The sequence below is a fragment of the Lissotriton vulgaris genome, chromosome 9, assembly GCF_964263255.1.
Source record: "Lissotriton vulgaris chromosome 9, aLisVul1.2, whole genome shotgun sequence".
In the NCBI taxonomy this organism is placed as follows: Eukaryota; Metazoa; Chordata; class Amphibia; order Caudata; family Salamandridae; genus Lissotriton; species Lissotriton vulgaris.
Window position 1 is genome coordinate 575,238,466 of NC_141697.1, and position 20,493 is coordinate 575,258,958.

Here is a 20,493-nt window from a genome sequence, read left to right on the forward strand (position 1 = left end):
GTGTCAACTGATTCTAATTACCACATATTTCCCAAATAGGTGGTGTTCAGCTACGTTTGAAATAAAATGAGACCTCAAATCCTACATCGATTGAAGGTAAATACCAGTATTTCAAACTTGAACGAACCAATACTGAGGATACCACCATTTTTATTGATATTCTTTAAGTTGATTCAAGATGGGGGAATATACAGCCATGCAGGTCAGTCGTTTTCTCTTTTTGGTTGACTCAAAATCCTGTTATGGTAGAGTGCTCTGGGGTGGTAGCTTTCGAATCGTAACACAAAGTTTCTGTTGATTGGTTTGGTATATACCTTGCTGGTCAGTTTATCTTCTTTATCAATCAGAAGGAGATCAAGGAAAGGAATATTATTTCTGTCCAGTATAAGCGGGCTAGGCTTATTGCGAAAGAGCCGCCCATAGAAGCCCTACCCACCTTGTGGTAAATCTCATTTTCAAACTGTAAATAGTTTTTGGTGAGGTCTTCTTCGTCTAGAGCCATTATCAATGATATTGGTTTAGATTAATTTTCACAATCTGTGTTTTTCAAGACATCCTCCGCTACTCGGAGGGTAGCTTCTTGGAGGGGATGTTACTGTACAGCACCTCTACATTCAGAGTTATCAGGATCTCAGACTCAGGATCAAATGGTAAAACTTTAACTAGGTTATGGATATCCTTAGTATTTTTTATTAAAAAGATAGCTTTTTCTGTACCTGAGGTCTCCATAGAAAAGTCACAAAACTGTTATAAAGGTTCCCAAGTGAATCCTTTACCACACTCCTCAGGGGGAAGAAGGATGCATTTATGTATCTTTGAGAAGGTATAAATGTAAGGAATATTTGGTTTCTCCACTTTTAGGAAATCCACTTCCTGTTTAGACAACCACCCAGCTAGCTCATCTTCTAAAAACAACCTATGAATTTCTAATTTGATCTTGGAGGAGAGACAACGAGGCAGTTTTCTCGAATGATTTGTGGTACTGAGACAAATGCATTAATTTCTATGGTCCACTATTTTGAATGGCAATGACCCCTCCTTCAGTAGCTTGTTTTATTGGATGGTCAGATTTGTCTTCAAGTTAGTGGGACCCATTCTCTTTATCGTACAAATATTGTTAAGACCTCATATGTTCTTAGATTCTGCTGCAGTAACCAGGGGATTGCCTTTTCAAAAGTGTACTGCTCCAGGTACAGAACGAGGGGAAGGCAAAGGCTGGATTTTATTGTAGGGCCTGTATCTGAGTCAACTACATCAATTGATGGTCTGTTGTGAAAAATGCATTTCAGCTGTTTTTTACTGAAGAAATGATGAAGTGGGGTTCTTAGCGTGAAACGGTTGCTTCTCAGTGTGGACAAATCCCAGTCCTTTATTGAGGATCCTAAACTGAATGTAGGTAAGAGTAATAGCACTTAGGTTGACTGCAAGGTTCTGTAGTGTTTGGTCACTTATTGGTACCAGCCCTTACTATGGGTTATTACTTCGAGTCGCTTATTTGTGTGGAGACTGAACTGGTTGTTGGGTATAGTATTCATCTTTTACATTTGGATATACACAATCATGTGTGAATTTCTGCACATCTTTAAGTTTAATAATTTCATAATTCGTAAGAAATCTTTATAATGGGTCATCTCTGTACAGATCTCATCTAGATGTTTTTTTGCCAAATGGAATAAGTGACAGGAGATGCATTTAAAAATGAAATATTTGAGGTTTTAAAAATAAAAACATTTTTTATTGTGGGTCATTCGATGCACCAAAAATATGGTGGTGAAACTCCAATTTTACCATCTATTCAAGCTGTGCTGCCTATCTGCTAACTTTCTTTAATGCGCGTGCTCCCTTTCAACAATAGAATTAAATATTTCAGGTGTGACTGTCTCACAGTTGACTTTTCAAGATTCAGTTAGTTAAATAAAAACCAAAAAAGAATGAAAAAGTGCCTTTGACTGCCAATAGGATTATTATTATTTTTTTTATCGTAAAGTGTGCCATGATCCCACATAAAAAACGGAGATATTCAGGTAATATGAATTGAGGAGTACATGCAATAGAAATGAATATTGTCGATATCTATTGTGTAAAGAGGAGTCTGAGTTCCCTGATGTGATCAGGGACCGAAAGGGCCACATGCATCATCCGTAGACAACCCTTCTTACCTGGTCTGAGACATTGTACCAATCAAAATCAAAGGAATTGATGCGTGCACGTCTTGTTAGAACCAAAGACACAAGATTGTAACAGGCTCGGCTGGTGGAAAGGAGAATCAAGGTGCCTCCAACAATGGCCGTCCTGAATACTGTAGTGCCCTGTAGTGAGAGAAAGTACAAATGGAAACAGCACACTCTCGAAGGAAAAAGGCATTTGCCTATTCAAATCAGGAGCATCACTGGTGAGAATGCATACTACTACAATAAGGAAAATCTCATTTAACCCGCAAGCATCAGTTTGTGGCATGTAGTGCTGTAGATTCACACGCTGTGCATACTCCTGTCATCTAGTGTTGGGTCTAATTGTGTGCAAGTGATTTTTCTTCGTAGAATTCTTCTAGAGTCACAAGGCATTGTGACTCCATCTCTTGTTGGTAATGTACATGGGCATCGGCTCCATTGTTAGATTTTTTTCCTGCACAGTGGGTGAGGATGGACATTGAACGAAGCAATATGGAAGAGAGAGATGACCATGCGAGAGAGTAAAAATTTAGGATTTCCGCAGCATCCAAAGGCATCTGGGGAGGCGGGTGGGCGCATGTGGATCTACAGCACTACATGCCACAAACGCATGCATACAGGGAAGTAGCATTTTCCGTTTGTGAAATGTGTGGCTTTAGATACACATACTGTGTATGGACTGGAAGGCAGTCCTCCCGTAAGCGGTGGTTAGCCTGTGGGCCTTGCAGTATACTGGAAGAGTGTACGGAGGCTTGCTGGCGGGCTAGTACGTCCACACAGTAATGTTTTGTGAAAGTGTGTGAAGTGGACCAGGTAGCTGCTTAGCAGATAGCAGCCATGGAAATGCTTCCAAGGAAGGCAATAGGAGCCCCCTTTTTCCATGTAGAGTGGGCCTAGGAAGAGAATGCAAAGATCTCTTGCGTATCTCATTGGATACATTTAACAATCCATCTAGCTATACTTCATTTAGACAGAGCCCTAATTATATGAGGTTTGAAAAAGGCAACAAAGAGTTCTAGAACCTTTCGAAAGCCTTAGTCCTGTCTATATAGTACAGTAGAACTTGTTTTACATCTAGGGTATGGAGAGCCCGTTCTGGAACTGAGTCATGTAGGGGAAAGTAGGGGAAAGAAAACTGGGAGCTCTATAGACTGATTCAGGTGGAATGAAGAGACGACCTTAGGAAGGTATTTAGGGTTAGTACAACCCTATCCCTGTGGACCTGAATGAAGGGCTCTACCTAGGTTAAAGCCTGAAGCTCAATGAAAAGCCTGAGTGAAGTGACAGCAAAAAGAAATGCCACCTTCTACAAGAGGAATAAGGGGAATTTAGGGGCTCAAGTGGAGGCCCCTTAAGGAAAAAGTTAAGATTCCAAAACGGAGCCAGGTGAGCCCATGGGGGGATGACCCTCTTGAAACCCTCCTTAAAGGCTTTAATCACAGAAATAATAAACAAGCATTGGCATAGCCAATAGGTCTTGCCTTTGAGACCTTAGAAGTGTTTAGCCATGCAGCACTTTATTTCTGTAATAGAAACAGTACTTATGTAAAGTGCTTTGATACCTTCATTTGCGCTACATAATGCAAAGAAAAAAAGGAATGAATGGAGGAGTGCTTTCAGATTTCTGAGGTGGGGGAGCGAAAAGATGCACTCGGTAGAGTTGCGCTGTGCCTACCTGTTGTAGATGTTTGGTTTTTCTCCACAACAGTTAGGGTAAAATGCTGATTGCTAACATTCTTCTGTTTTGTTTAACCAGAACCACGATCATCCAATCAACAAATGGTAAAGCCTCACAATGTAGCTATTTAGTTGAAACCCCACGAGGATTGTTCCCTTCCTCCCAGAGACATGAGTGGTCTTTAAGGAGCTTTAACTACTGTAGCAGCTGCTTGTTGCCTTCCAGGCTAGGCTTGTTGGCCAAGACCCGCTCAGACTGTGCTGACGATGCCGCTGAAAAGTATGTCGTCACCGTAATTGATTTTGTTTCTGCTCCTTTGTGTTTTAGAGAAAATTAATGCGCACTCTTATGTAGGTGGGGTGGAGGGAACGCGCCTTCTAATGAAAGTGGCAAGGTCCGGAAATGAAACCTAACCCAAAACAGATGGCAGCCTGCACGCCGCCGCTGCTTTCTCCTGTTATATAATGCCAGTACCAAATCAGTACCAAATCAGAAAGCGAGCACAGTATAGAAAATCAGGAGCCGAATTGAAAGGAGGCGAAAGTAAGTTATCCCAGTGTGCAAGTGAAGACGGGGCTGGAGTATGTTGCATCTTGGTACAGAGTAACAGATGTTTATTGCCAACCAAATGAATGTTAATTAGTCAGTTGGCCTCTAGTAGGATGAAAGGCTGAGCAGACTCGCTGGGGTTCGAACCTGTTGTTGGGAGGTAAAACATAAGATTAATAGGGTGCTGCCTTAAAGTTAAGATTGCATTATATAATGCCAGTACCAAATCAGAAAGCGAGCACGGTAGGGAGAATCACGAGCCGTGTGTGTAAGCAGAGGCCTCGCTAACTTTGCCTCGGCCGCCACTGTCAAACCACGATTCTGCTGCCTTCCTCCTTCTGAAAGTCAACAGCAATGGGCCTAGCATGACAGTGAATACACAAGTTTCTCATTGCAAACAGAGCATTGGCAGGGCTGTGCCTGTGGCATGTGAAGGGAGAGCTGATTAAAAAGAATGGCACAAGAGAAAAGCGGGGGAGAGTGAGCACGACAATGCGGCGAATGCGCTAATTAAAAACAAATGGTGACATGACCCCGAACAGATGGCGCCCCTGCTCGTAACCGCAAGCCGTAGGCGGATACATTTCCTGGGAAAGGTGGGACATGCACCCGCCTTTGCCCAATGGCGTGCTGTCTTTTTAGAAAGATGCACGCAAAGCCCAATAGAAAAAATGCTAAATATATATTTTTTTTTTTTAAAACAGGCACACACACACACATTCGATCGTGTGAAAAGTCTAGAGTGATTCCAAGAGGTCATTTTCCTAGGGCAGCAATTGAGCGCTGCGCTAGTCTCAACCAGAACAAGGAAACATGTAGCCTATTCTGGAGGTAAGCAGCTACAGGCTAGGTGAAGGCGGATGGAAGTCAAGGCTAGCCCCCAGATCCGGGAATGCAACAGGAAACAGCCAATGGGCCACATGTATAAAAATAGACTTTTGCGATTACCAACTAGCGATTTTTATGAAATCGCTATTTGGTCATCGCAAAAGGGACAGGGAACAGCGATTCCCTACCTGCAATTTCTTAAAAATCGCAAACACAATTAGGGAATCACTATTTGTAATTGCGACTCAATTTATTCCTATGGGCCCCAAGGCCCAAAAAGTGTGAATGGTCTTGCATTACCTAAATTGCGATTACCTAATTGGTAATCGCAAATTATGTAATGCAAAGGCAAAGGTTCACAGGAGCCTAAGGCACCCATGAAAAGCCACCCAAAAAAAAAAAGTACACACGTAAGGCACACACATGGACTAGAGTAGAGGCATGTGTGCGCCACATGGCATTTTGGAAAATGCATTTCTTTCGATATTTTTTAAAATCGCACAGGTTTACAATCTAATTTAAATCAATGGTAATAGCATTACCTAAATGTACAGTTCACATTTAGGACAGGCTGCTTACATTAGCATTACAGAATTGCAAATTGCGATTCCCTATTTGTATTCGCAATTTAAGTAATCACTAAAAATTGAGATTACCTAAATTGCAAATCCCAATGCCTTTCACACATTCAGAAAGGCCATTTTGCATTTGCATACGGGCGAACTTAGCGATTGGCACCGTTTACGAATGCAAAATATTTAGATACATGTGGCCCAATGTCTTTTACACTGGCTGCCAAGGGATCAATGTGAGTGATAGAGTGAACAAACATTTTCCATTTGGTAACATAGCAGGCGCGAGTAGTGGGCCTGTATGCTTCCTTGAGAATGCTCATGCATTGAGGCGGCAGGTTACGGTAACCAAATTCTAGGACCTCCGGAGTCAGATTTCAAGGTTGAGAGACCGTGGGTCGGGGTGTCTGGTTTCTCCATGGTTCTGCATGAGAACGTCCTGCCTACTGAGGAGTCTCTTGAGTGAGACCATCGAGAGGTCGAGGAGAGTGGTGGACCAAGGCTGGCGAGACCAAGGTGGGGCCAACAGAATGAGTGTGAGAGACGTTTGCAGAAGCCTCCGCACTACAAATAGAAGACGAGGGAGAGGCAGAAAGGTATAGGCAAATATCCCTGACCAATCCATCCATAGTGCATTGCTCATTGATTGTGTGTGTGGGTGTGGGAACCTGGATACATTTGGGGCATTTAGCGTTTTCTGCCATGGTGAAAAGGTCTATGTAGGGAACCCACCACGGTGGAGTTTCCACTTGTGGATTTGTTGCTAAATCCTGTTGAGAAGGTCAGAGAAGTTGTTGTCCACTCCCGGGAGGTACTCCACCATCAGATGGATCCGGGGTGCACCGCCCATTGCGAGATGGTCTGGGCTAGCTGAGTGAGCTGGGAAGAGCGGGTGCGACTCGCCTTTTGGAGATAATACATGCCCATAATTTCGTCCATCCAGATGGGGCTCACATTGCTTACTATGTTGCAGAGGAAGGACTTCAATGCTAGGTGGACAGCTAACAGCTCCAGGTAGTTAATGTGGAGACACTGGTGTGCGGGCTCCGATTGACCTTGGACAGTTAGGTCCTGTAGGTGCGCACTCCACCCAGTGAGAGAGGAGTCCATTGTAATGGTCACCTGCGGAACTGAGTCCAGAAAAGGCCAGTCCTGCAAAAAATTGTTAGTGTTCCATCACTGCAGAGAGCGATGGGTGTGGCGGCCGATCAACACTAGATAGTACCAATGACCCTCTGCTTGGGACCATTGGTATGATAAGCATTCTTGCAACAGGTGCATGTGTAACCTGGAGGAGGCACTACGGCTATACATGATGCCATCATAACAACGAGACGCAGGAATGTCCACACTGTGATGTACCGATTTGGCTTGAAAAGGCAGATCAATGCCTGAAAGGACTGTACCCTTGGAGGACTGCGGTAGGCCTTGCCCACCTTGGAATTGAGAATCACCCATAGCAAAGGTTGTAGCTGCATGGGTTGAGATGGGACTGGACAGCGTCAACCCCAGGTCATATAGGAGGTTGATGGTGGCCTGGGTGGGTGTCCAACACTGTTGCTAGGTGGCACTCTTTAGTAGCCTGTCTTCTAGGTAGGGAAATACATGGATGCCCTGTTTTCGCAGCTGTGCAGCTACCACTGCGAGGCACTTGGTAAAACATGTGGTGTGGTGGTGACCCTGAAGGGCAGGACCTTGAACTGATAGCGTTTGCCACTAACCACAAACCCGAGATAGCGGCGATGCACAGGATGGATCGGGATGTGGTAGTATGCGTCTTTGAGGTCAAGTGCAAACCTATTGACACCTTGCTTTAGCAGAGGAATGACATGCGGAAAAGTGACCACATGGAAATGTGGTGAGAGGATGTACTTGTTGAGGGGCCTAAAGTCCAGGATAGGTCAGAGGTACCTATCCTTCTTGGGAATGAGGAAGTAGAGCAAATACACTGTTCCCTGTGGATGAGAATGCATGAGCTTGATGGCCTCTTTGAGAAGGAGTGCTTTGACCTCGTCCCGAAGTAAGCACTGGTGTTTTGAGGAAAGGATGTACCTGCAAGGTGGCATGTTGGGAGGCATGGAAGTGAGCTCTAGATACTAACCTCTTTGGATGATGTCTAATACCCACTGGTCGGAGGACTGGTCGGAGGTGCTGTGTCGCCATATGGGGAATAACCTCTGGAGGCTACCCCTGACAGATGTTGTGTGGTTACGAGGAACTCTTTTGGAGGATCTGTCTTTCCCTCTACCCTTGGTGCGATTACCACGGAAGCAGCTTGGAAGTAGTCTCTTTTGAAGGTTTGGTGGACCTGTTGACGCTGGAGATATGTGGAGGTGGTCTTGGAGCCTCCACGATAGGGTGACTGGCAAAACGACCCACGAGGAGTGGTTGTTTGGAGGGTGCCCATGGCTTTCACCATTTCTGTGTACTTTTTTTATCTTCTCCACCATCTCATCAACCTGGGGATCAAACAGATGTTCCCTACCCAACAGGAGGTTGTGGTGATGTTAAACATCCGGCTTACAGCTGGAGACACGGAGCCAAGCTTGTCTGCAGAGGAGTACGCTGGAGTCGATGTCCCAAGATGCAGTGTACGCTGCATCAAGGGTGCAGTGAATGATGGTATTAGAAATTAACTTGCCTTCCAAGACTATTTCATGGCCTCTCTTAGGGTGCTCCTCAGAGATGTTGCAGGAGCTCCTCCATCTTGTCCCAGGTGGCTTGGTCACACCTGGAAAGCAGGCTGATTTAGTTGGCGATGTGCCAATGATAGTGCAGCAACACAATTGCCTGCTGCGCCAATGCATGTGCTTTCTTTGTCCTGAGGTGGGGCACCACAGGTACACTGTGCACTGGCCTGTTTGCGGGCAGTATGCACTCCCAGTGAATCGGAGAGGAGTGGACCTCTGATGTGGGCAGGGGGGAGGGGGGGGGGTTGAATGGCAAAACCTTATACTTTGTCACCTCGAGGAGTGATTACCAGAGCCTTGACCCACCCCTTGAAAATGTCAGGAGCATGCCCTTCAGGATGGGCAAGTACTGCGTGGAGCAGTGGGCAGAGGAGAGAGTGTCAAACAGGAAGTCCCCCTAAATAGGTTCCCTGTGCATGTCCACCTTATGGTATGAGACAGCCCACTTAGTACCTCGTAGTAAGAGGTAGTGTTGTACAGAGGGGAGGGATGGACGGGTGGGGTAGAGGTCAGGGCCTGTATTCTCTAGAGGGTCCACGTCATAGGAATACCAAGGGTCTCCCTGCCTGGACATGCCACCTGGGTACCCTCTGCCAAGTCCCTCAAACTCCAAGTGTAGTGACCCCCTGTGGTGTGTAGAAAAGTAAGTCACCAGGGGAAGTGTGTAGAGATAGTGAGACTCAGCATCAGTGAGGTGTGGTGGAGGAGAGAAGCAGTTGAGGATCAGGAAGAGTACTGGTGGCCTTGTTGGGTCGCTCTGCTTGGCAGGTGGTGGGAGCTCGAGTCCCTCCTCGAAAATGTCTCTTGGAATGCTGAGTGGCGGACGCAAGTGGCTGCGTGAATATCTGACTCATGTGGGGGTGGATGACAATTTGCCTCTGGCAGGCGTCAAGTTAGTCCTGCAGCTTTTGAGGCCCGGTTCGACAGCCGACTTACCAGTCAGCACTGAAGATTTTGGCACCGACGCCAAGTCTCAACATCAAAAGATTTGGATCCGAAGGTTGGACGGCATGGAGTTGGGATCGTTCAGCATGGAATGAATCAGATTCAATGTCCTCTTTGACGCCAAGCTAAGGCTGGGCATGGAGTCCGAAGTGGTCGCTCCGAGCCAACCAGAGCCTGAAGGCACTAGTGGCCCTGAAGCCGGTCTCTGTGGATCCAGAGTGGCTGCTCGACCCTTATGGGTGGTCTGTTCACAGTGAGAGTGGTGTCAAGGGGGAATGAGAGGCGAGACCATGCTCATGATCAGCTGAGCAGGCGGGCAGTATTTGATTTAGAAGTTGGAGCTGGAATAGGCATGGGGCGAGATCGCCTCCTCGTCAGCAGCCAACGGATCTACATGATGTTCCCCTCGAGGTCCTGGGTGCCGAAGAGGTCTGTTGTGTCCCCTCTGATCCCATGCGACATTTTGAGTTGACAGACCCAGTGGACTCGCCCCACAGGAGGTCTTGTTGTGCTCGGGTGAGAGGCAAAGATTGCAGACTTGGTGTAGCTTGGTGTCCGTACCATCACAGGCAGAGCATGGTGAGAGCCAGGCCTCTCTAGTTTGAGTAGCTGTGCGCTTGAATAAATTCCTTAGTTCATTTCATTTCAGAGCGGAGCAGGCCACTACCTGCGGTTGAAGTAGGCTGGAGGTCCGACTCAGGCAAAATTTTAGGCGATGACCCGATACAAAGCGAAAACGAACTCAGAGGCAATACCAACAGAGGGAGTAGAACAGTGCAAATGAAAGGGACACTGCAATAGCATCAATCTGGAGCCCAGGAACACACATCCGAACCAGATGGCGGAAAGAAAACAATGTAACAATGTAGCCGAAGCATATGCACATTACCAAAAAGAGGTAGAATCACACTGCCTTGTGAAGACTTCTAAGAAAAACAACTTGCAGACATCTAAATCAATCACTAAATGCCAGGAGTATGCACAGCATGTGTATCTACAGCCACACATGCCTTGATTGCATGGTTGGGTCCTCTACCCTCCCTCCAAACAACAAAAGATCTATTTCAGTGTACAATAAACATGATTAGGTTCTCTACCCTCCCTCCAAAGACACAAGATCTATTTCAGTCTGTCCATCGGATGAGCACACATTTCTTGGTACAGCATTTCCTCCCAACATGCAACTCAAACATTTTAAACCCATTCTGAGACTATCCATACCAGGAGAAACCTAAAATGAATCCTTTGAACATAGTGCGTAGCCCGAGGGGTGGGAAGCTGGCCACAATACAAATTTACACTATTCACTGGGAGGCAAAGATCTCTAATACAAGTTGTACACATAAATGCATTGCAAAATAGCTCTCCATATTGCAATACAGATAACCCCCACAGACAAAAAGGCCTCCCTCCTGCACTCCCTCTGGGAAGCCTTTGCCCTGAGTTACAGGGGTAATTCCTCACCAAAACCAGTGGCAAGTATTAGGCTTGTTTCAGTTTTTATTCACGTAAGAGTGCCTGAAACGAATCATTGACACGCATGCACGTTTTTTGGGAGATGTAACTTCTTGAAATCCAACCATGACGAAAGCCCAGGACCTATTTAGGCCAGATAGTTAGGGCTGAAAGATGTTGGTGCTAGAATAAGGGTCATAGGACCATTAAATCCTTAGACACCCTATTTGTATATATTTTAACCTTCCCTCCCACTCCATTATTAAATATTTCTTTAGGAGTGGGTGAGGAATTTTATCTTTAATAATACGCCCTCATACACAATATCTTTAAGTGCTCCCTGAAAAACGGTCGAGCACACTAGACTTTTAGCAGTCGGGGTGAGCCCTATGATGAAGCATGTCACTATTAGAGTGAGTGAGTGCTATTTAAAGAAAGGGGTCCCTTTCCCTTCCTACTTGTAGCAACGGGTGAGCAGTTAGTCTGTTGTTTTTCTCTTGTGAACATGTTCAAGAGAGGATTACCATTACACATTTAGGAACCCCTCACCCAATTTGGATTACTCTTTTGTTGCTTGTCTTACGTAGAGAGAAAGCAACCGTTCGACCACAGAAGGGACATTCCTGTGTTGATAACTATTAACTAGGGTAGACGTGTCCTTTCTATCGTCCTGTGCGAGGACCTACCAGCCCGCCTGGGAACCGCAAATCCTAGGGTTTGTGCAATTGTATATCTATACTAGCTTACCTGTTGCGCGTTGCTGCGATCTCGGAAAAAAGGAAATTTAAGGAAACTTGTTATGATAACATTTAATTTACATTGTGTCATTTTTATTGAAACTTATTCATTTTAATATGGAAAACATTTTAAAGTGTTGTTTTACTTCTGTTTATTTATTAGAGTGCTTGTGGATACACAGTATTTTTTGTTTTTCCGTCTGGTGCGTACACGAATAAATCAGAAGGTTTTCCGACGCATGAGCTGGCCACATACAGTTGTCCATGTGAGAAGCACGGATTCTCCAAATCTAGTTCACACACTTGCAATTGTCCTTGTGCTTTGTTGATGGTCATTGCAAAAGTGAGTTGTACCGGAAACTGTAAACGTTCAGTATTGGAAAGATTATGAGGGCCCTGGGGGGCTGATATTTGTCAATTTTTTTTTTTTTTGTCAGAAACCTTCGCGGGAATGTACTCAACAACTTCCCAAAGTTTCATGCCGATCGGATGAATGGTGTAGTAATGCATAAAGGACAATCAGACATACGTTCATTTTTATATATATAGATTACCTACTGGTGGTTGCCAGGAGGTAGTTATAGTTAGGACCATGTTTCCATAGGACAAGTTTTGTTTTTTACATATATATCTTCACAAACTTTTCCCCAAAAAGTGCCCCATTGATTCTTGTTGTGCATTGAAAGTTTTGGGGTGCTCCGTCAAGTGTGGGGGCAGAGAAAAGGGGGCGGGGGCAGTGGCGCAAAAAACATGGGGTTCCCAAGTGAATTCCCATAGGAATTTTAGACATGACTATAGCCCGAATTTCTGAACGGAATTACACCAAATTTGCCAGAAAGGTAGTTGTTGTTCCAGAAAGCGACCTTTTTGTGAATAGATGTAAATCTGTTCATTCATTTTGAAGTTATTAAAAGAAATTACATTTTTGATATAATGGGACACAAAGGCTCTGCAAACCCTTCTGAAGTGGAGAAGTGTGGCTCACTGGTTAGAGCAGGCAGACCTGGAAGCAGAGGTCAGCCCGGGACCAGGGTTCAATTCCCGGCTCGGCCGGTCTTGAGTCCTAAAGTGTCCATGGACTCGACAATTCTCGCTCCGGTGCCTACTCCATTCATTGGTTCACACTCTGTGACTCTGGGCAATAGCTTGCTTAATCTCCACAACGGCCCCTCGCGGCGGGATGCCCGACTTTCACCTTGCGGATACCCTGCTGGGGTTATCTCACAGGGGAATACCAGGACGGGTTCCCTAAGCAAGCGCTTAGAAACCAGTGGTGATTTGCGCTATATAAATTCCTGTACATTTACATCTCGTGCTTAGATCGGATTGGCTGCAACAAACAAACTGATGCCTTGGACACTATTAATGGAATTAATGCAAAGGGGTGAGAAAGTTTAATTATCTACCCCCACAAAATTGTCTGGAAACACTATTTTGTATTAATAAGATCGGATTGGCTGCCAACACTTCAACCAGGAAGTGCTGGCAGCCATCTTGGGACTCTGCTGCTACTGAGTCCCACAAAAAAAAAAAAAAAAAAAGGGGGCAAGTTAGGAATAGCCTGACCCCCCTAGGCCTCTTTGGCATGAATACACAACAGCTCACAAATCTGCGGCAAAATAATAAAAAATAAAAAAAATGTTTTAAAACACAAGTGTGGTCTTCCTCGCTTCTTTTTATTATAGATCCCTGGTGGGCCAGGTCCCAGGGGAATACTATAAAAATAGGAAGGGTGGGACGCATGGGCCCCTCCTCCTAGGGCTTATGAATGCCTTGAGCATTGCCACTCCCCAGGACAAATCTGTATAAATGAAGCTCCCGTGGGGCCCACCCTCGGGAGGTAGCGGTTTGCTTTGGCTTGGTGGGAGCCGACCGCTCCCACCAAGCAAAAGCAAACATGACTTCGCTTTCTGCAAACACGAGCTGTCAAACAGCTCCTGCTTGCAGAAAGCGGAGTTTTCATCTGTTTCCTTGCATGCAAATATGGTGGGGAGCTGGCTGGGACTGCAGAGGCCTTGAGAGCCCATGGTCCCATAGCACACTGGGTGTCCTGGGGGGGGGGGGCCAGGAGACATAGCCGATCCCTGGGGGTCCTCTGTCCCAAATAGGCCTGAGGAGGGGGGCCCCCCTATTACAAAAAATGTATTTTTAAAGGCCAAGGTCTGGGTTTCCCGGGGCAAAATCAACTTGGGGAGGAGGCCACGCAGGCCCCTCCCCCATTTGTTGATGGTTGGTCCCAGGAGGATGGGGTACCCGGGCCCCAAGATCTCCTCTATTACAAATGTTTATTTTTCAAGTCCACTGCCAGAGGGATGGGGTTGTTTTAAAAACCATCACATTGCAAATGTAAAAAATAAATAATCATTAGAGTCTTCAGAACAAGAACTCACAATTATCTGTGGTATACAGAGATCCTCAAGAGTCCTCTGCGCCTTTATCCCATCTTATTTCAAGCAAAAAGGTCAGTGTCTAACCCAACCATATCATTTGGAAAAAGATAAAGGTAATAACATCAGTCAAGGAGTAAGATCAGCTTTCCACTACATTCCTCAGATGGATGGGCACACCAGAAGCTTACCTTGGCTTCTAGGTAAATGCTGGTGGAAGAAGACATCTTGGCGACCAAATACAGGCAGCAGGCCAGAGAGACGGCGCTTAGCAGGAATAGCGAATCATTGATGAGAACCCGCACTAGAACGATGCTCCAACTCTCTAATTGGCGGACCTTGGCTAGGAAGGCACAGGTGATGTTGACTGACAAGAAGAGAACACTGGCAAAGAGACAAACTAATCGCACCGCCAGCCTTGAGAAGAGAGGGAAGAAGGGTGAATCATGGAAAAATTAGCGCACTCCTCAATAACTCAGTGTTCAAAGAATATAACAGCATGTATTCAGAGAGCACAGCCTCATCTAGAGCCTTTAAAAAATAGAAGACATACGGTGTAACCTGTGCAGGGTCAGCACCACCAAGTGCATCGCTATACTTTTTGACTTACAGAAGCTCCGCTTCATATCGGTTTATAACTTGCACAGGAACCGTGCTCAAAAATAGAGAGCATTCAGACATGCTTATCAACTTTTACCATGTAAGACCATGTAAGAATCAATATGCATGTCACTAAAAGAAATAAAACTTGACTAAAAAAACTGTAAAGAAATGTAAAAACATGCATTTGGATGTTTTAAAATCCATCACTCTGAAATAAAAAAAAATGAAAAAAATAAAATAAATCACAAGAGTCTGCACAAGAACTCACAATTAGTTCAACACTAGGCCGGTTTCTTGACATTTCAAGTTTCTCACAAAAAAGTACTCACAAGCCTCTGCTGCTGTCATGCTGGCCCCTTGCTTTGGCTTTGAACACCACCTAAGTGAAGAGAGAAACGTTCTACATTAATGACTGCTGACCACTGCCCTCCATGTGCCTTTCTCACACACACAGGGTAGACTGAAACTGAGATTCTCCACTGTGCATCACCAGTGCCAAAGAAACCACATGGGCAATCTCTTCTCCAGAGATCTTACCAGGCAGGAAGAGCATTTAAAGGTAGAACTGGCAGAAAAGACCAATCACTGAAATAGAAAATGAGGCCAGGTGTGCAGTTACTGAAGTATCTGGTTACGGGGCAACGCCTGTGGAATCGCCGCCCACAAGGAAGTAATGCATGAGGGTTGCAACGCAACTGACTGACAGTAAAGTACGTGGCAGAGGTGAGATTGATAAACCATACTGCGGACTCCACTAAATGTGTTGACCATGTAGAAAACGTGTGCATTCCATCCCAGTTGGTGCATAGGGATACCCCAGATCACAGCCTCAATCACTAGAGAAAGCTTAAAACAGACAGCAGAATGAATGGCCAGGAGACACATACCCTCCACTCATTCTAGTGGCACTGACAACAAAGACCCTTCTCCCACTGAGAGACTACTCGCTGGTAGAATTACTGTCCACATTTTATAGACCCCACTCTGCCCTAATAAATACTAAGAAACAGTTCCTTAACATTAGAGAAAATTCAGTTTAGTGAAGATTTGCAGTGTATTAGGAGTGTACATACCGCATTGAGCAGATGTGATTGAACTGCTGTGGGTGGTGATAAAAAAATTAAGTGAGAGATCGGTTGGTAGAAAGTCAGCATAGCTGAGGTAGGACCAGGGATATAAAATACGGCTTTAAATACAGCAAAAGATACATTGTTTTATGAGGTTGTAGAAGTCTGTCGTGTGGAAGCAGATAGTACTAAGATTTCCATTTGTAAGATGGAACTAAGGGTTAGTCGCCCAGAGATTACCTAAAGAGGCTTAAGGTAGTGTTTGAGAGATACTAGAGACTTGCCGATCTGACGGAGATGACTCAGGAAGCTGTAGGTGCGGTCATGTCTGCAGAGACTGTATGTACTAAATGAACGGGAAGTAACAACGAAAAAGGCAGGAGAAGCCCAAAAAACAGGAGGAGCAGGTTTTGCTTTGGTTCAATAGGGACATTAGAAATCGGATTCCCTAAATGTTTTTTCAAACATTCCTAATCTTGTTGATAGAACCTGAATTTCACCAATTTATGCAGAAATCCTATTTCAAATTTAGGACAGCCCCAGTAATTCAGAATGTTCCACGACTACCCTAATTCCTGAAGATCAGAAATGTTTCAATGTTGACTGCCTGATCAATGGTAAATGCACCACATGTCTTATTGAAACTGGACTAGTCGCTCTACCCTGAGAACATCTGAATTTCCCTCATTACCGCTCTTAGGTTAGTCCATAAATATGGTCTGTATTTCCAACAACGGTGTTATCCATCACTTCTCTGACACAGTCTCTACATCTCTCTGACCAATACCAATAGACATGCCTTCTTGCTGAATCCTACCCTTCGTGCTGAATACTACCTCACCAGCTAACTTGTTTGGCAGGGTGCATGTTAAGTAAACTACACAGTGTTCTGTATCCCGGATGGGGTCTACCTAAATATTCAACAGCACCATGAGAATGAGGTGCTGGCCCTGATCTAGGAGTATACCAACTGTCAACCTGCAGTGAATAACAATAAGCTGTCTCCTGATTTAACCAATGCACTTTCCAAGGTACCTTCCACATTCTGGTCCACAGGGGACAACGAAGGGGGATTTGTAGCCTCAATAGAACCTGTGAAGAGCAAGATCAACCAACAAAAAAGGCTGCCTTGAATAACTCGATATCCACCTAAATCAGGGAAGAAGCCGGAATTCATCCTGCAACAGTTGACTCAATTAAGTTGAAGATTTGGTACCTATTGTCAGTAGACACAATACATTCACTTTACCTATCAAGGCAAGAAAAAACAAACATGTACAGATTTGTGCATAATTTGCATATCATAAATGATGTTGTAATCCTTAATCTCCATGTGGTCCTCCGACCATCACCATCCTTTCTTGCGTCTCTGAATGTCAAATGGGTTAGTGTGGTGGACCTTGGTTCTGCATTCTTTTTCATCTTCATACAAAATGGAAGTTAGTTCCTTTATATTCTCATTTGGTGGGTATCAACTTTCCCGGCAGAGGCTCCCTCAAGGATTTACAGAGTCCTTGTCAATCTTCCTACAAGCTTTAAAGAAAGATCCAGACACTTTGGTCTTCCCCCGGGGTTGGTTCTACTTGCTTTCAATACATTAGACCTTTTCTTGCATCAGTTTCTTTAAACCACTGCAAGGTATATTTACCCCTTACTGAACTGCCCTAAGAGGGGCACTTGCCTTAAAAAAAAAAAAAAAGAAGCCGCAGTTTTGTCTTTCTAGAGTACCATACCTTGGGCACGAAATCTTAGCCTGTAAGCACAACCAGTCACCCTACTGCATAGAAGAGATTTGGAAGTGGCCCCGTCCAGTGACCATCTCTAAGGCACAAACTTTCTTGGGTATGGCTGGATATCCCAGAATCCTTGCTGTGCTCCAAAAAGGCTGAAAATGCATTTGTACAAATAAAGCAAGCATGGACCCCTGCACCTGTCAGGGCTTAAACAGTTTACTCTATAGTGTCATGAATGCACTGGATTTGCCCTTGGTGCACTGGTCTAAGATCATGAGGATCAGAAAAAGCTTGTAGCTTACTATTCTTCAGCTTTGGACACGGTCGCACTGGGCTCCCCCCCCCTGTCTTGACTCCGGAAGCGGCCCAACTTGTTAAACCCTCTGGAAACAAGGCACAGAGTATAACTTTGATTGCTGCTGTGCCCCATGCGGTTGTTGCATTTCTGCTCATTACCAAACCTCAACATTGTTAAACTGCAATATTGTCTAGATACAAAATACTATTTTTGTCTACCTCACATAGTACTGTTGTCTGCTGCCTAAGTCTGAACCCCACTTCGCTGAAGCCCACCCTTAAATCCCACGACTGTCTAATTGTAACTTCCCAGGTCACCAAACCCCCTATGTTTTTAACTGACATTCCCATCCAAAACTTGGAATTGATGTATTTTATTGTTGGCTCATGTCTCAGAAATGTTGACGGTGTCCTGGTCACAGAGAAGGCTGTATGAACTTTATACCAAATTGTTGAAAGTTGCAGATTGCACAATGTTAAATCTGCCCAAGTTTCTGAATTCATTGTGTTAACTTGTACCTGTATTCCGGTCAAGAAAAAGATTGTAACCATGTACACGGACTAAAAGTATGTGTTTCGAGTGACGCATACATTGGGGTTCCTATATATGTAAAAGAGGTTCTAAGATCTGCTGGAAGCCTACGAAGAATGGGCAATACGTACAAAATCTGCTGAACGTTTTGATGTTACCTACAACAAATTGCAGGTGTCAAGTGAACAGCGGATACCCTCAAGACGAAGTGTCCTAAGGAAATGCCCTTGCAGATTTAGCACTAGAAAGATTGCTCAGTCAAGTACTGTGACTTCAGATCAAGTCACTTGTATTCGGACGTTTTATGGTATTTTATTGTGAAGACATGGAGATGGGAAAACCTTTTACATTCATTTGTATGTTGTTATGCTTTTATGATTTTTTTTAATTGCAAACATCTAATAAAAGATACTACTACTAATAATAATGCTGCTATGCATGTTGTAAAAACACATTTTCTTTCCATGCCTTATTTGAAAAGTTTGTCTGTTTTGCAGGAACGTTTCTGAAATCAGTGACAAATAATATTTGATCTAGCTCAAGTATGAAAGAGACCTCAAAGGAGATCGGAGAGACTGCTTGGGGCATGTGGTTGCAATGACATTTCTACTCCCCAACCTTGGATCGTTGCATCCCCACTCACAGGAGGGAGTTTTGACTGATATTGTAAACACTCTTCAGTCAAGCTCTGACCAAGGTGCTTCAGTATGATTCTTCATAGGGCATTTGAAAACATGAACACGCACGGCCCCAACAGTAATGGCAACCAACACAAACACTGGCTTAACAGTTTCTCTACATGGAGAAGAAATCACAGAGGGATTTAGCAATGAGACTTGTTTGGATTCCGTACCACAAGCATATTTTTCAGTTTCTGCTATTTCAACTCTAGAATCATTCCTCTGCATTCTGGCGTGACATGGTAACTTCACTGCTACAAAGCCCCAAGCTTACCAACAAAGTGGAACGTTTTGCAAATGATCAACTGCCACACTGGGTATGGAATTGGATTATAATTTCAGGAGTTAAATTTATTTTATAGATTTTAACTGTTTTAATGTTCTAAACATAGTAAGTATCTCACAGAAGAATAGACTCCAGATTCAGCAAACATGAAATTACAACCACATTTGAAGGACTTTATTACGGGGGGATGCCTATTGGTAACCAGGCGCTATACAAAACTCAGAATAATAATAATAATAATAATAATAATAATTACATGTTAGCATAACACCGATTCCACTAAACCCCTGTATCTTTTGGACAAGGGTCAATTAACAAATACAGGAGGAGGAGCTTTGCGCGCATCCGAGATAGCCGCGTGAGCACAGGGCTCCGGAGAGCCTCGCCGCCTTCCGCATATATCCTGAATGATGATTACGAAGACGGGTTATTGAAGATGAAACTCAGCTGATGGACTAACTGCTTTCAAAACTTGATTCGGACTTCGGGAACCACTACTTCGACAACCTGAACTTTTGAGGCCCACCCCACGGCGACGCCTGGGGGCTCGAGTCTTGAGACGCCTTGGCAGTAGTCGAACAACAACGGCCCCACGAGCTCTGCTCATTGCCTTGGAGTTAACTTTCGGGTCTTTGGCCTTACCCTATTTCAAGATTGACCTGGTTGCTCGAGGTCTAGCCGAACTCTGTGAATCCGCCGTGTGCCAGCGGTCGCGAGCGTCTGTGTGCTGGACTGCAGCTGCTGGTGCCTGCTTTCGAAGACTCTGGTGGGTTGACCGCGAAGAGCCATTTTCACCAGGTCTCACAGGCCCCTCGAGGGCACATTGCCCAACATGGCGGGCAGGCCCCAACAACGAGAAGCAGAAAACCAAGACGCCTCTCCGGGGGGGTACTATTCAAACGAACGTCATGGATCGATATACCCAGCCCAAGGGGTCCCCCGGTGGCACGAATAAGACTCTGGAGGAAGCAAGGGAGGAACCGGCTGCGTCGATCGAGTTGACTACAGGATGTCATGGGCGCCTTTGCTGGTATTAAGTTTTCCATTGGCCAATACGAGGCTCTCGCCCTAAAGCTCGACACTGTGGCCATTGACGTCAATCTGATCAGAGCGGACTTATCGAAGACTAATGAGAAGGTCAAATCCTTAGATCTAAAGACCTCCAGCCTTAAGACCGATGTGTCCGACTTACAGACGGAGGTCGGCAATTTGCGATCCTCCAATGATCTCATGGTTCGTCGACTTGAGGATTTTGAAAATAGGGCCAGACTCAATAATGTACG

The 20,493-nt window shown here is 44.8% G+C and overlaps 1 protein-coding gene across 2 annotated transcripts in view; it reads right to left on the minus strand.

Annotated features, from left to right (window-relative positions):
• Positions 1–20,493, minus strand: part of LOC147691858 (integral membrane protein GPR137-like) — a 99,087-nt gene that overhangs the window by 27,739 nt on the left and 50,855 nt on the right. For both annotated transcript variants that reach the window (XM_086938135.1, XM_086938134.1), the window contains exons 3-5: positions 14,945–14,994; positions 14,204–14,429; positions 2,160–2,309 (exon numbers count right to left, since the gene is read on the minus strand). In XM_086938135.1, the coding sequence (XP_086794261.1) occupies positions 2,160–2,309; positions 14,204–14,429; positions 14,945–14,994 (426 nt within the window). The remainder of the gene's footprint in view (positions 1–2,159; positions 2,310–14,203; positions 14,430–14,944; positions 14,995–20,493) is intronic.